This window comes from Rhipicephalus microplus, chromosome 8 (genome assembly GCF_043290135.1).
Source record: "Rhipicephalus microplus isolate Deutch F79 chromosome 8, USDA_Rmic, whole genome shotgun sequence".
Lineage (NCBI taxonomy): Eukaryota > Metazoa > Arthropoda > Arachnida > Ixodida > Ixodidae > Rhipicephalus > Rhipicephalus microplus.
The window spans coordinates 10,435,094-10,451,386 of NC_134707.1; the positions used below are offsets into that span (position 1 = coordinate 10,435,094).

General features: G+C 46.5%; 2 protein-coding genes across 2 annotated transcripts in view; one reads left to right on the forward strand and one right to left on the reverse strand.

The window, feature by feature from the left end:
• Window positions 1-16,293, forward strand: part of LOC119164110 (MFS-type transporter SLC18B1-like) — a 52,545-nt gene that overhangs the window by 29,806 nt on the left and 6,446 nt on the right. Inside the window, exons 7-10 of the mRNA XM_075870990.1 lie at window positions 2,975-3,114; window positions 3,636-3,734; window positions 4,543-4,634; window positions 5,980-6,075. Coding sequence (XP_075727105.1) covers window positions 2,975-3,114; window positions 3,636-3,734; window positions 4,543-4,634; window positions 5,980-6,075 — 427 coding nt within the window. The remainder of the gene's footprint in view (window positions 1-2,974; window positions 3,115-3,635; window positions 3,735-4,542; window positions 4,635-5,979; window positions 6,076-16,293) is intronic.
• LOC119164111 (uncharacterized) lies at window positions 56-15,748 on the reverse strand. The gene is made up of 2 exons (XM_075870993.1): window positions 14,375-15,748; window positions 56-938 (listed from the first exon to the last, which is right to left on the reverse strand). Exons 1-2 carry the CDS (start codon window positions 14,742-14,744, stop codon window positions 904-906), a joined length of 405 nt encoding a protein of 134 aa, XP_075727108.1. The 5' UTR covers window positions 14,745-15,748; the 3' UTR covers window positions 56-903.

The window sequence follows — 16,293 nt, forward strand, 5'->3', positions numbered from 1 at the left end:
AGACAGACAGAGACATGTAGACAAACAGACAGACAGACAAACAGACAGAGACATGTAGACGAACAGACAGACAGAGAAAAAGAGAGACAGGGAGGGAGATAGACACAAAGACGGACGGACAGCACTAGATTTTGCATAAGGTGTATACATAGTCGTGCATTACAAAACACCCAGGTGCTCAAAATCAACAAGTTGGAGCAATACGTTCGATTCCTCAGTGATATGGCATGTCTTATCAACATATGGTGGTTTTGGTATGTGAAACCCCAGATATTAATAATATTAGTAATAATAATAATGCTGCTGCTGTTTATCTGTGTCTAGTTACAAGGCTATTATTGCATTTTGTAACCATTGTAATACGGCCACCACGGCCGGAATTCGAACCCTCGGCTAGAGACACGTGTGCATGGGCTCAGGTAAGCCCTCTTATCTAGAGCAGGGCTCGGCCTATAATTAGTTTTTTTTTCTCAGTTGTGTAGGAGCTGGTGCAAAGGTTGTATCATGCCCGAAAATATAAATGATGTACCAGAAAATTTTTTTCAGCCTGTAGTGATGAGCATTCAAGGTGAGCTTTGGGATTATCTATCCATACAGGAGCATCCCTTTGTCCTGCATCTGAGGTCTAACTTTGCAAAAACCAGCTGTTCAAATACCCCAAGCTTGTTATGCAAGTAAAAAGATATTGGCGATTGCGACTGCCACTGCGAGCAGCGAACAGAACTTGTCAGTGGCGGCATGCGACGCAAGAATGCCCACTTCACTGAAGTCAGACTGATTGAGCAGCTTGTTATTTTTACACATCTTGTAATCTGGGAACATATGACTGGCACGTCGTTTGTCCAATTTGATAATTATTTTATTTTAGGAGTATGTTTTTAGGAGTACGTTTTTTCTTTTTTTTTACAGCAGCACACAAGTAGAAAGGTAATGCAGATCTGCAAGAAAAAGGGAAAAAAAACAAAGAATAAGAATAACACTCTAAATAAACAAAGCACAAATCAATCGATTCATTCAAGAAATCATCTAATGGTAATGATCTGGTTAATCCAGGCAAAATATTTCATTTTCCTATAGTGTGCGTGGTAAGAAGCTGAATTTAAATAGGTAAGTACATGGATGGAACGGTGTCAGATAGAGTTTATGATTATTCCTCCTTGATTTCAGTTAATTGAGAGACAAATATCCGTTAGTGATTGTGTAGCGTGGGGTAGTGACAAAAATATGCCAATGACAAGAATACAAGAATGACAAGAATAAAAAGTCAAATTACTGGAAAGAAATCGGCATCTTGTCTCAGCAGCAAACCTACATAAGGTCGGGCTCGACCCCGGCCTTTTGCTTTTGTACGTCGGGCTCAGGCGATCTTTCGATGCAGTCGATAGGCCCAGGCCCCTGCTCGGAAAAACTGCCCGCGCACAGCTCTACGCACGACTACTAGCGCAACGTCTTTTTAAACGTGTGTCAGAAAGCTGATAATGTGGTATTCTTTATCAAGAGATTGTCACCCGCGATAAGTATGTGCTTTTTGTCTCTTCTGTCATGTATTGTGCACGTTTCCCCGTCGTCTATGTGGAGTCTGCCGCTGGTCCCGATGCAGCACGTACTCAGCACCACGTCCCGTTATCAGTAGCTTATCGGTGATGATGCACACACACTAAGAGGAAAGAAAAATTGCCAGTGGTCACAGCTATTGTTCACTGATAATGCAGCTACCTGTACTCTTTTCTTCCAATTTTCACATATTTCCTCTCTCTCTCTCTCCTTTCCTTTCCCTTTCTCTCTCCTTTCCCTCCCTCTAAAATGAGTGTGCATGACCGGTCAACGACTGCATTGGCTTCTTGCATGTGCCTGCAGCATTTGCGAGATCTTTATCAGTACGAGCTGCAGGGGTGTGTGTACTGTCTGTGCCTGTTCCAATGCCAGTGTACTTCCGTGATGTCCGTACGAAGTGGCATTAGTGTCAACATTTCAATAATAATAATAATAATAATAATAATAATAATAATAATAATAATAATAATAATAATGATGATGATGATGATGATGATGATGATGATGATGATGATGAGGAGGAGGAGGAGGAGGAGGAGGAGGATGATGATGATGACTGTTGGTGTTTCCCATCCCAAAGACACATTTTGATTACGAGAGGTGCCATAGTGGAGGCCTTCAACAATTTCGACAACCCGGCGTTCTCCGACGCACACCTAGTATACTTGATACTGCTTCCATTGGGTCAGCATTTCAGCACCATAAGTACTGAACATACAGTGGAAGGTCTTGGCATTTCAGTTACGCTGTTCTTTCTTTTGTAAGGAAGCAAGATCGGCGTTGCTGTACTGGCGCGAGCGAGATGAGCGGGAAGAACGAAGTCAGATAATTTAAAGAACAGCCGACCCATTGAATGGGTGCTTTGTCTGAGTCTCGTTCCTTAGAATGGTACAGTCGACAAGATGTAGTTTATAATATAGTTATGTAGTGTTAGGATAATGGCAGTGTTATAATTGCCTGTGGTGACCAGTGTGCACAGATTTGGGTGCACGCTAAGCAACCCCAGGTGGTCGAAATTTCGGGAGCCTTCCACTCGGTTTCTCTCATAATCAATCACATAGTGGTTTTGGGATGTTAAACCCCACATATCAATCAACCTGAAGGTGGCGAGATCGAATCCCGTCTGCGGCGACCGCATTTTGATGGAGGCGAAGTGCTTGAAGCCCGTGTACTCAGATTGAGGTGTACTTTAAAGAGCACCGGAGAGTCAATGTTTTCGAAGCCTACCACCAAGCGCTTATCTCATAACTGATAACTGGTTTTGTAGCAAGAAATGCTACAATGATAGCAATGACAGTAACATAGCAATGGTAGGTGATGCTAGCAAATATTTACTGGTGATAAATTAGTTCTTAATCGTCAACCAGTGCAGCAATAAGGTTTGTTGCAAATCGCTTAATGTTCGCTTCCCCGGTGGCAGAGGACAAGCACGAGAGCACCCCGACCGACCTGCGCAAGTTCTGGAGCGGGCCCCTGATCTACATGTACGCGGTGGCCATCTTCGGGAGCTACGTCTGCGTTGGCTTCAACCAGGCAACGCTTCAACCTCACCTGGAGCCCGTACGTACAAATACGTGCCGAAGCAACGCCACCTACGTACTATCTTACAGATGGTTTTGAGCATAGGGGAGCGAGGGGTTCCCCATTCAGGTAGGGGGCTAAGATTCATTGCAGCACTCTCCTTCTTATAATGCCAATGTATGGGGCTGACTTAGCACCGCTCTCTTCTCGCCTCCCTGCCCCATTCCCCCCCATTCGTATGCCTGTTATTTTGAGTGCCGCCATGTTAAGCTGTTAATTGCTTTCTGTTTTGTATATTTATTGCTTAATATGCACTATGATATAATGTGTAATATATAATATGTAGTGTGACGTTATATGTAATGTAATGTGACCATGTTTTCGTATCCTGTGCGCTGCTTCTTCAAAAATCTGGTATCTTTATTGTTCTGTTCCTCACCTGCCAGGTCTTGAATGACCACAGTATGTTCTAAATTAAAAAGATAATCACAATAAACCTTAGGCTCGTGGGGCCCGAGCTTTCAATAAACCATTGCCTCTAACGGTACCTTTAATTACAGTTCAACCTTTCCACGACAGTGCTGGGACTCGTCTTTATGATTCCCGGCATCTGCAACGGTCTCATGACTCCCGTGTGGGGCTGGCTGTGTGACAAGAAGGTGAGCTCGCGACACAACGTGGTATAAATCGTGCTTGAAATTGTTGATTTTTCTTGTACCTATATGTTATGAGACACTTTTGAAAATCGATGGCAATGTGATGGTGAATGCCGAGCAAAATATTTAAAATTACTTTAATCACCTCTAATCACGTTAATTTCGATGACAGAGTAGCCGACATTGGCACACATAGACGCTCCTTGTCATAATGGCAGTGCGTGGAAAACGATAGCATGTTAGGATGAAAACCAAACACAGCACACTCTAGAGCTTCTTTAGTGCTTACGACGCTCAACAGCTAACCTATCATGAAGACCGCATTTCGATCGAAGTGAATTGCTAGAGACCTGCATGTTTCGACATAGGTGGTCGTTGCAAAACACCAGGTGATCGAAAATTCTGGAGCACTCGACGACTGTGCCACTTATAATGATGTCAAGGTTTTGAGACGTAAAACTCCAGAAATTCTTCTTTAGCATTAGTAAACGGAGGTCGCATTACTTCGAGTACTAACTGTAGGCCAGCCATACACAACCTTGTGGCTTTACCTCAGTAGACACTCTAGCGCAATGGTAAGAGGCTGGACACTCGGTAAAAGTTTCAGTGAGGCCCACCGTGTCTCACTTGCATATTGATGGCCAAAGGTGTAAAGATAATTAGAGGTATATTACTAAAGGTAGTTAAAGGTTATACTAAGGCATCGATCTCGCATTTTCTGTCATATATACTCTTCTGGTTTTTTACGACTTTGTCCCTCGTAGAGTTGAGGCATTAAAAGATATTTTGGCTCCTTATTTCTCCCCGGCAGGTGAACACGAAACTCCTGACGTCTCTCGGCGCGTACTTCACACTGTTGTATCTGCTGCTGGTCGGTCCGGTGCCCTTCTTTCCATTTGAAACGTGAGTACAGTATAGATACATTATAGACTAAGTTAAAGGGACTATAAGTACAAACACTGTCAGTTTGAATAGGTGAACTTGTAGCTTCATAAAGTAATATACATTCTCCCCTTGCATTGTATACCGCAATACACTGTTCCTTGTTGTGCATTCTGTTTTTGTTTGTCCTGTATATATTGACGTAAAAACAATGAAATATTATTAGTCAGCGCTGCATCTGTGTCCTCTCATCTTCGTGTTATTTTACCTTTGTGTCATTGTTCAAAATGAGTATCTATCAACCAATACACTTCGATGGGCCAATGTAAACTAACGCACGTGGAGTCGGTGTCAAAAGTTCAGAGGTTACTGAAAAAACTTTGAATTTGAATTTTTCCACATTCTGTGATTGCATTCGGTTTAATTTCATAGTGCATGTTGTTAGCACACTTTAGGATAGGCCGGAAATCTCATTTTAAAGCTGCCTGCGGAAGCAATACAAATATTAAGCTTTTCTGTTGGGCCATGTGGTTCATAAACTTCTGAAGCAGGCTGTACATGACTCGAACATGCATTGAACATGTGAATGCATTGAACATTGCAATGCATTGAACATGTGTTTGTTCTGTCCAAATTAGAATTTTCGGACTTGCCCATGTAGGACTGTATATCTTGTATATGCTAGTATTTTGTTTTTTTAGTACTTTTTACATAAAAATTAAGTGGAAAGAGGTAGCCATCGCCAAGTGATGGTGACAACCCCTTGGTTATATTTTTCTTTCAATAAAAAAAGGGAGTACATGTAGGACAGGCACATACCAACACCGTTCAGGCGCTCACGATGGTATATGTGCAAGTGCAGCACATAAATGACATTCATTCGATGTTTTCATCAAAGAAAACCTTCTATCTGTTATGCAGGATGATAGCAAGTAATTACAGTCTCTCCCCTTCTTTAGAAATAAACAGAGCCCCGAATATCGGCCGTTGCTTGTTGGATTTTTTACAAGTAATTTTGATCTTATGTTGAAGTTCGCAAGTGCAAATGTAACGTTACTATGTTGGATATTGCAAATCAGTTCTTCAGAAGGACAGGCATACAAATTTCATCACTTAGTACACAGAAAGCTATGCTTTAGACGAAATGTTCGTCCTTGCACCAGTACTTGAACCTGGGACCAATGCCTACACAAGAAGACCGCATGCTTGAATTCGTTACAATGCTATATTGCATTAGACCTGGTTAATATTCTGGAAAAGTCCAGGGCAAACCTGTCTGCATTAGGCCTATGCTTTCTCGTAAGTGCATCTGCAAATTTTCGATGCCTGTACTGCAGTTTCGAATAACAACCTTTCCATTATGCAGCAAGCTTTGGCTGGTCTTGGTGTCCATGGCCTTCTTTGGCATCGGAATCGGTGGAGCCTCCATCTGTGCATTCATCGCGACCCTCGAGTACACGCTGTGAGTCTTTATTCTTCCGTGATTACTGAATTCTTCCACAAAGATTACCGCTTCGCAATTTTAACAGCACCACCCTTATCACGAGAAGACGCTTGATGAGCGACAACACATGCGAAAAGAAAATGCTGATGGGCACTCATGCACCGAACTTTGTGACATCGTAGATTTGCACGAGATTGGCCAGTTTCTGCATATTTTTTAATTGGTAAGGATTAAATATGTTTTCCTCTGAGAATTCCGTAGATTTAACCTACTAAATATTGGGAAATTTTGTTGAGCCTGTTTTAAAAACATACGAAAAATACCTTAAAATCCACGAGTTCAGGCGCAATGATGTTAGCGTGAAATTTCAAGATGACCCTGTGAGCTTAATTTTCTCCAACATTACTGAACCTAGGATGATGAAATTGAAGGCATTAGAGTTTTCGAAGTACACTCGACACCCCTAAACCAATTAATTATTTGATTTGCTTTTGTGTACGTTAAAACATCTACACACTGGCTTCGATAAGTAGACCTTTTTTTCTAACTTGAGTTACTGTATATGTTCCCTACCTTGAGTTACTGTATATGATATTCTACCTAGAGATACTGTATAATAGAGATTCTGTAAATAGATATAAATAAATAGAGATACTGTATATGCTACCTAAAGGTAGCATATACAGTATCTCTATTTATAACAATCCCAGAGCACCTCACGGGCGCATGGAGCACTATAAAAAAAGTGTGTGCACCGAGCGAACTGGCTCTTCGTTTGCCTTCTGCTCATTAGTGCTGTAGGATCAGTGAGAGCATGAAACGGAAAGACCACGTCGCCGCGTCTTGACTACTTTTTACATCCTGAGTCATTTATCTCTAGGCATGAAATTTATTTACACATTCATCAGCCAGCAAATGTTTGATTGTGATGTACGAGTGAGCAAATGGGAGAGTGGGGGGAGAGAGGAGAGAGAGTGAACTGCGAGAGGAGGAGCGGTAAAGCATTGCACCTACCCTCTCCTACATGCACTCCACACACACTGGAGCTCTGCTGAGCTCAGGCGATGCGAGCGCCCTCCCACACCAGAGTGCGCTTCTCCTTTCCGCTCACTCTCCGCTACTTCTACCGCACCACCTGCTCCATTTGCTAGAGGTGAGAATGCTAGGGCGCGCCCACAGCTGTTGCTATGGAAGAGGTAGTGAGAGGGGAGAGATAACAGCTGCTGGCGGGCAGACACTGACAGACACATGACATGCCCCTACTAAGAAATGCACTCGCATTTAAAAGATGAACGTTGGGTAGCGTTAGCATTACCGGACAGATATGCATCGCATAGATCAGTTATGTAGTGTGCGTATATATAAGCGCATGCCGACACCTTTCATATATACTAAAACAAGAGCTAGAACACAGAATTCATATTTATTCAATTACTTGTAATGCACTAATGTGGACGAGAGGCACCGAATTGTCAAAGATAGCTTTCCGCTTGAGCTTTTGGTAACATGAACACTCTTGCGCTTGCCAACCGCACTTAGCCGATACGGCTTTTAAAAGGTAATCTCGTGTTGGTCCCGAGTATGACTTGCATATCTGCAGTGAAGTTGCATGTGAGGCAACAGGCAAAAACACAACCGGTGTTTGTACAATACAATAACACGGTTAGTGTCCGCAAATGGTGTTACAAGCTTATCTTTTCTTACCTGTGGTATTTTAATTTACTAAGTGCCGACTATATTATACTCTGACGCACATTCTGTAATATATCGGAGCCTCTCCTTGTGCTCAACATTGGGTGATCCATCATCGTTGGTCAGTGGCTAGGGTGCTCAGCTACTGACCCCAAAATCGCTGGTCCGATCCCGGCTGCGGCGGTCAGATTTCGGAAGCGGAAGGGTTGAGGCCCCTGTACTGTGAAATGTCAGTGCACATTAAAGAACGCCAGATAGAAATTTCCGGAGCCCTTCACAACGGCATCTCTCGTAATCATATCCTAGTGCTGGAACCTAAAGCCCTCAATAATTAACATTGCCGGTGGATGTTGTTTTTTAATGGATCCACAATTCATAAACTGCATCAAACGCTTGTAGAATTCGACCAGAAAACAGAGTTGTGTCAAGTTGTTTACGGCCATAGGGCATGCTGGCACAAAAGGAAAATAACACTTCAGAAGCGCTCGGCTGATCTACTACACTAGCATGCATGGGCACGGGAACACTCGACAGATAAAAATCGTTGAGAGGTTGTCCTACCTGAACACAGAAGTTCATGACTGAACTATGGAGCAATGAATTCAACCTTGTCGCATAACTGCAAGCAACTTTTTTTTGGCCGCCTTCAGTTGCGCTTTTGTCAAGCAGCCCTTTTGCACCACCTGCCTTGCCCTTTTGCAAGCATCCGTGCTGCGGCCCCTTCCCATGCTGTTTGCAAACAACCCTTTTGCAACCTCTCTTTTGCCCTTTTGCAAGTGACCCTTTTTCACCACCTTCCTTGCCCTTTTCCAAGCACCCCTTTTGCTTCCCTTTCTCTTGCTTTTTTGAAAAGGCCTCATTTTCACCCCTTCACCTGACCTTTTGCATGAATGGATGGAAGGATTGATATGGCTGCACCCTTCAGATCGGGCAGTGGCTAACGCCACCTAGCCGTAATACTTAGAGAACCAAAAACTAGATGTATCTTTTTTTTTCCTTTTAAAATAGTGAAGTTGAAGACTGGTACCTTGCAGTAAAGGGTTTAGTTTTCACTCGTGCCTTGATTTAACTACCAATCAAATAACCTCCTTCTAGTTATTTCTACCCGCTTAATGTCTATTTTGCCCCCTCTGTCCCTAAATACCAGTGCTTTGAAAAACCCTGCGCCATCATCCTGAACTATATAGGGTGATGCCCTATACAGTCGCCGACCGTTTATTCGGACTCGACGGGAACCGCCGAAAAGTCCGAATAATCGGGAGTCCGAAAAAACGGATGCACTCGAAAAAAAGCACTTTTATTGGCCCGATCGCCCGAAAAAACTGTCTATGCGCGTCTGCATACACGCACGCTTACGCGCGACCACGTCGGCCTGTACCTCTGCGAGTGTCTGGCCGTCGCTGTAGACAGACAACAGCATCGATATGGCCTGCGCTAAGTCCGCATTTGATGGCTGTGGTGCGGGCGGCGCGTCATCGTCGGAGTCACTGTCCGCCAGCGCCGGCTCGCAGACCTGACGGACGATCTCGTCATCGTCCAACTCTGCGCAAGGCAAAACGGCACTGTCGAAGTTGGCGAACTCTTCAAACGTACCCGCCCCCACATCGACCCCGCTAGCACGAAGGTCGTCCAAAATGTCCGCTGCTGCGGTAGGCGGACTCTCAACCGCGGGGTTCTGGCCTGTGGCACTGTCCTCCTCAATCCCAGTAATAAATCCTGCGTGGCGGAAGCAGTTGTGGATCGTTTCCTGAGTCACTGACTTCCAGGCATCGGACAACATGCTGATGGCCGTCAGAACATCCACGACGTAGTTTTTGTTATTGTCGACGCATAACAGCACACGATTCAGGAGGCGCGACCGGTAATGAACTTTCAAGTTTTTGATCACGCCCTGGTCCATGGGCTGCAACACGCTTGTCGTGTTAGGCGGCAAAAACTCCACTGTCATAGCCTTCAAGTTGTCGATATGCCCATGGGCACCGCAGTTGTCGACGAACATCAGCACCTTGCGATTTTGCTGTTCGTACCGGCGGTCGAGCTTGCGAAGGTACTGTTCGAAGAGGTTTTGCGTAATCCACGCCTTCGAATTCGCTTCATACCACACAGGGAGTGATTTGACGCCTTTAAAACATCTTGGATTTTTTGATTTCCCTATCACGAGGAGCGGAAGTTTCTCCGTCCCCGTCATGTTGCCTCCTACAACAACTGTCAGTCGCTCCTTGCTATGCTTCCCCCCATGACAGGGTTCGCCAGACAAAGCTAGCGTCTTGTCGGGCAGCATCTTATAGAAAAGTCCAGTCTCGTCACAATTAAAGACGTTTTCTGGTGGATACTGGCGCAGCAGTGCGCACAGCTTGTCGGCGCGGTAGTTGGTCACGAGCGTTTGGTCGACGGAACCACTCTCGCCGCACATTCGCTTGAAGGCCAGGTCGTACCTTTTCTTAAAGTTGCGCAACCACCCGTCACTGAACTTGCAGCCGGTAATACCCATGCGCAGGGCGAGCGTCTCTGCTTTCTGTCTCAGCAGATCGCCAGACACGGGTATTTTCCTAGCCACCGTGGCACTCAACCACATGTTCAGCGCTTCTTCAAGCTGCGGGTGGCTGCCTGTTACATCGTGCATAATGAATAGCACAGCATAAACGGAGACATCTTGTTTATTTCATCTTCTTCCTTCTCCCCCCGTGGCGGCCACCGAGCGCGTGCCACCGCACAGCGCTGTAGTCGGTAGCGACGCCTTATACCACATATCCCCTCTTGCAAAAAAAAAAAAAAATAAAATAAAAATAAATGGTAGAAACACACAAAACTGTTTTTGTCTACTTCCTAACGAAGTCCTTCAATTTCTTTGGGGTCTTCTTTTTACGCTTGCTTTTCCTTGCAGGCGCATTAAATCCTGGACTGGTCAAAGCTTGCGTGCCGTCTGGTGGAGATGATACGGGGTCTGCCCTTTCATGACCATCCGCTCTTGATGTGTCCCATTGGGGCGCACTAGATGACCGATCAGATGCAGGGGACCAGTTCATAAGGGCAGCGGTTTCAGGCTGTAATGCATGAGAAGACCGATTAAATGCAGGTGTCCAGTTCATAACAGCAGGGGTGCCCGATTTCATTTTGTTGACCGCTCCGGAGTGAACTGCGATTAACTTAGATGCGTTCCACACACGCCCATCGTCCAAAAGGTACGAGGCCGGTCCCCGTTTTCCAATGATCTTCTTGGGCGCGGAAAATTGTGAAGACAGCTTACCGTGAGCTGCAGTTGTCTTAACGCGCACGTAATCACCAACGACGAAACTGGGTTCCTTGGCTCCACGTTTTTCATCGGTGTAGCTCTTCGAGATCATTTGCTTCTTTTTGACATGCTCTCGTAGCTGTTCAATCGCCCTTGACGGGTCCGTGCTGAAGCATCTGTCGGGCAATCCCAATATGTCAAGTCTGGTGCGAGGTTGGCGTCGATGAAGAAGAACAGCGGGTGTCGCACCAGTAGTCGCGTGAGGCGTACAGCGATATACTTGCAGGTAATCAAGCATGGCTGTTCGTACGTCACGACGTTCAAGCAGGGCTAGTTGAATGTACGACTTCAGCACCCTATTGAATCTCTCCACCAAGCCGTTAGCTTGTGGGTAATACACGGAAGAGTTGTAGTGCGTTATTCCACGCTCCGTGAGAAACTCGTCAAAGCTTGCTGAAGAGAACTGTGGTCCATGATCGGATACAATACTACGTGGGTAGCCTTCTCGCGCAAAAAGTTCAAGTAAAAACTTCTTCACTGTAGACGTGGTCGCATCTCGCACGAACGCCACTTCAGGCCACTTGCTATAATAGTCAATAACAGTAATCGCAAAACGGCAGTCGGCCGAAGCTTGCGTGAAAGGTCCCACAATGTCGATGGCAATTTTTTCCCACGCCGCGTCAGGAAGAGGAACAGGTTGCAGTGGCGCTGGAAAGGTACGTGCGGACTTGTCACAAGACTGGCAAATCACGCATGTGCGCACCAGTTCTTCAATGTGACTATCCATGCATGGCCACCAATAGGACTCTCTCAGGCGAGCTTTGGTACGACTAATGCCTGGATGTGACTCGTGGGCCAGATCCATAAGGCGGCGTGTCAACGTTGCAGGCACGACAATCCTGTCACCCCGGCATAGGATATCACTTACAACAGAGAGTTCAGCCTTCACGTAAAAGTAAGGTAGCAATTCTTTTGACAGTGATTTCTTGTCAGGCCAAGAAGTAGTCGTGAAGTGCTTAACTTCACAGATAATCTGATCATTGGCACTTGCTTCTTGAAGTTCTGGCATGGTAACTACGGGAGACAACAAACAGATAAATTCCTCTTCTGGTGCATCGCGGATTAAACTCTGGACGGGTAGCCTGGAGAGAGCGTCAGCCACGACGTTTTCGCTACCTTTCCTGTATTCGACGGTATAGTTGTAGCAGAGCAACCGTGAGGACCAGCGCGCAATCCTTAATGGTCGGTGACCGGTGCCTTTCGTCGAAAGAAGCGTAACCAGCGCTGCGTGATCCGTTCGTAAGATGAAAGGTCGTCCCCATAGATAAACGTGCCAGTGTTCGCAAGCCCAAACACAGGCAAGGGCCTCACGTTCGCCGACTGAGTATTTCCGCTCATGCGGTTGAAGTGTGCGGGAGGCGAATGCGACAGTTTGCAGTGAGGTCCCGTTGTCTTGCTGAAGTACTGCACCTAATCCATATCCTGAAGCATCAGTTGTAACGAACACAGGCAAGTGAGGATCGAAAAGATGAAGCACTTCGCAAGATGTGAGCAGAGATTTCAGGCGCTCCAAACTGCTCTGTGCTGCCGCACTCCAAACGAAAGAGGCTTGTCCTCGTAGCAAGGCGCGCATTGGCTCGACAACATCCGAAAAATGAGGAATGAACTTGGAATAGAAGCCTGCAAGCCCCAGTAGCGAGCGGAGTTCGTTAATATTTGTAGGTGATGGTACCTTTGTTATCGCCTCAATGGATGACATCAACGGAAATAATCCTTTGGCGCTCACAACGTGACCTAGAAAAGTCAACTCTGCCACGTCAAAGACACACTTGTTGTTGAGCCGGAGGCCAGCATCAGAAAGACGTTGCAATACAGCGCGCAAGTTTCCCAAATGGTCCTCTCGGGATCGCCCATACACGATGATGTCATCAATGTAAAATAGGACACATTTGCACCCTTTCAAGATCATGTGCATCATTTTCTGGAACGCTGATGGCGCCGACGCCAGTCCGAAGCAAACCCTCTTGAAGCGAAATAGTCCATCGTGAGTGATGAACGTGGTAAGGTCACGGCTCTCTAAACTGAGCGGTAACTGGTGATATGCAGAAGCTAAGTCTAGCTTCGAGAAACGCTGTGCCCCAACCAGGCTGTTCAGGAGCTCCTCAGTTTGTGGCAAAGGAAAACTGTCTACTACCACAGCTTTGTTTGGCTCCCGTAAGTCAACACACATGCGAATCGAGCCGTCTTTTTTTCTGGCTACGACAATAGGGGAGACCCACTCAGAAGAGTCGACACGCTCAATGATGCCCTGAGCTTCTAATTTCTGAACTTCTGCCGAGACTTGCTCGCGAATGACAAGTGGCAGTCGTCTCAGTTTGCTGGCCACCGGTTGTACAGACGCGCGAACTCTGACCTTGTGAGTGAAACCTCTCACAGTTCCCAGCTCTTTTGCAAATAGGTGCTCAAACTCAGAACGTAATTCTGGAGGTAGCACCGGAGTTTCTTGCGTCATTAGAAGACACCTGAGCGGTGACCCTTGGATCTTCATATCCAGAGCAGCGATGCCGTCTAATCCCAGAATGGTCGTTCCCCCAGGCACAACGTATAGTAGAACAGAAGTGCATCGGCCGTGAAATGAGGCAGTAGCAATGAAGCATCCTTGTATAGGAATTGCTGCCTTTGAATAATCGAGAAGCTGGACGGATGTAGACTTCAGTGGATACGCTTTAGAAAAATAGCGTTGGTAAAGTTCTTCGGCCAGGATCGAAACCGATGATCCTGTATCGATCAAAAATGGTACAGAAATTCCTTCTATTTCCAACGCTGCGTAAATTCCCTTCTTACGGCTCCAGATCTGACAAACACTTAAATGGTCGTCTGGATCAGCTGTATCGTTACCTTCCGCTACATGCTGAACATTCTTCTCAAACTTCCGCAATGACTTGCACACCTTTTCAAGATGGCCAATTTTCTCACATTGTCGACACCTATGTGCTTTGGCCTTGCACAGAGAGCTATTTGCAAGGTGTGCCGTAGAACCACAACGATAACATACTTGCTCTTTCGGAGATATGCGACTTTGACCGTGCATGTTATAGCAAGTACATGTGCTACAATGCCGTTCTCTGTGATTTGAAGTATCTTTTACACGATGAACTTGCAAGTCATTTTGTGCAAGTTCTCTTGCTTCATTAGTCGCTTGATCATGCTGTTTGGCAATGGTAAGAGCCTTAGAAAGCGTGAGAGACTCTTCCAGCAGAAGGCGTTCACGTAAGTATCCACTTGTGGTTTTCTCTATGAGCTGGTCGCGTATCATGTCGTCCGTTAGATCACCGAAATTGCATGCTCCTACAAGACTTCTCAGCGCGGTGACGTAATCAGCCGCAGTCTCACCTGGGGCCTGCGTACGTTGACGGAAACGGTGACGCGCTGCAGTGACGTTCAACGTGGTTTTGAAGTGACCTTCCAGCGTCGCGATGGCGCGGTCGAACACATCAGGACTAGGGGACGTCAGTGTACCTGCCGCAGCGCTCGCAGGCACGAGGCACGGGTCGTCAGTAGTCGTCAGAGTCTGGAAGATACGTTGTCCTTCCAAGCCCAAGCAGTTGAGCAGGATCGCCTTCCGACGAATGGCAGGTAGGTCGAAGGCGCCCGAAGCAACCATGTAATTCTTGAAAGCCTGGATCCATTGCTCCCATGGAATGTCCGGGTGTCCAGGTGACGACAGGAACGGAGGTGGCGGCTGTAGCCCCGAAATACTCATCGTAGAAGATGGTAGGCAATAAACGAGGGCACAGATGAGGTTCAGGCCGGTAGCACATGGGCTGGTGAATCCTCGTCGCCAAAATATGTTACATCGTGCATAATGAATAGCACAGCATAAACGGAGACATCTTGTTTATTTCATCTTCTTCCTTCTCCCCCCGTGGCGGCCACCGAGCGCGTGCCACCGCACAGCGCTGTAGTCGGTAGCGACGCCTTATACCACACTGCCGTCCCGGAAATTTTTCTGCGTACCCGCAGACGCTTTCTCAGCTGCCTCCAGGATCTTAGCCTTCTGCTTGAGGTAGTCCGAGACGGTTTGCTTGGAAATAGAAAATTCCCGAGCAACTTCAGACTGAGGTCGGCCGCCTTCTACCTGGCGAATTATCTCCGCTTTCTTCGCCATCGTGAGCGTCTTGTAGCTCCCACGTTGTCCGCGTTTCTTCACTCCCGACGGCGCAGCAACGGGTGGCGTCGGAGCCATTTCAGCACGCTACGGAACACACAAGAGAGCGAGAACACAGAGAACAAGATGAACCAGGCCTACCCGCAGAAGCAACTGACTGACACCACTGACACGCTGACACAAACGCCAAACCACGCCAAACGCCACAGCGAACAGACTCCGTAAGTGGCTTGGCTTGGCCGCTCGACTGGCTAAAACCAAAAAAAACGTGTCGCCAAACATAGCCTTTGAGATCGGCAATGGCGATTTCTGCGTGCATTTTGACACTGGCCCGACGTCCATCCATAGCTAGTGCAGCATATCAGTGCTGGCAACCTAGCAAACGTATTGTTAACGTCCCTGTCAGCGTGTCATGGCGTACGGCGACGCATCCGGTCAGTCAAACTGAGTCCGAATAATCGAACGGCGCACAGCGGGGCGTCCGAATTTTCGGTCGTGAGTTTACATTAGGTTCAATGGGGCGAGTGGCGGTGCCACGAAGATGTCCGAATAAACGGGCATGTCCGAATTTTCGGCGTCCGAATAAACGGTCGGCGACTGTAGTTCAGGATGATGGCACAGAGTTTTTATAGGGCTTCACCCTATAAAACTATAGGGTGAAGCCCTTTAAAGAACAGTATCAAGGGTTCAACAGTTTCTTCCTCCTCTCCACACGCACTGCATATCGTGTCTACTCCTTCGTATTTGCCCGATATGTCTTGGTTCGCAATACCCCTGTCAGGGCCTCAAACAGTAGAAAACTACCCCGAGTATTATCATAGATCCTTTCCTTGGCAATTTCCTGCTTAAAAGTTTGATAGATCCCTGCAAGTGGCCATTTTTCACCCCCTGTCTTGCCCTTTTGCAAGTACCTTCTTTTGCACCGCCTCTCATACCATTTTTGCAAGCGTCCCTTTTGAAGCCCGCCTGCCCTTCTGATGGCACCTCTTTTGCAAACTCTCATCTGTCTTTGATAAGCAGTCCTTTTGCATCCCCTTAATTGCCCCTTTTAAAGTGCCCCTTTTGCAACTCCTTCCTTCAACTTTTGCAAGTGCCTGTTTTGCACTACCTCACTTTCCTTTCTGCAAATGACTTTTTTGCAACC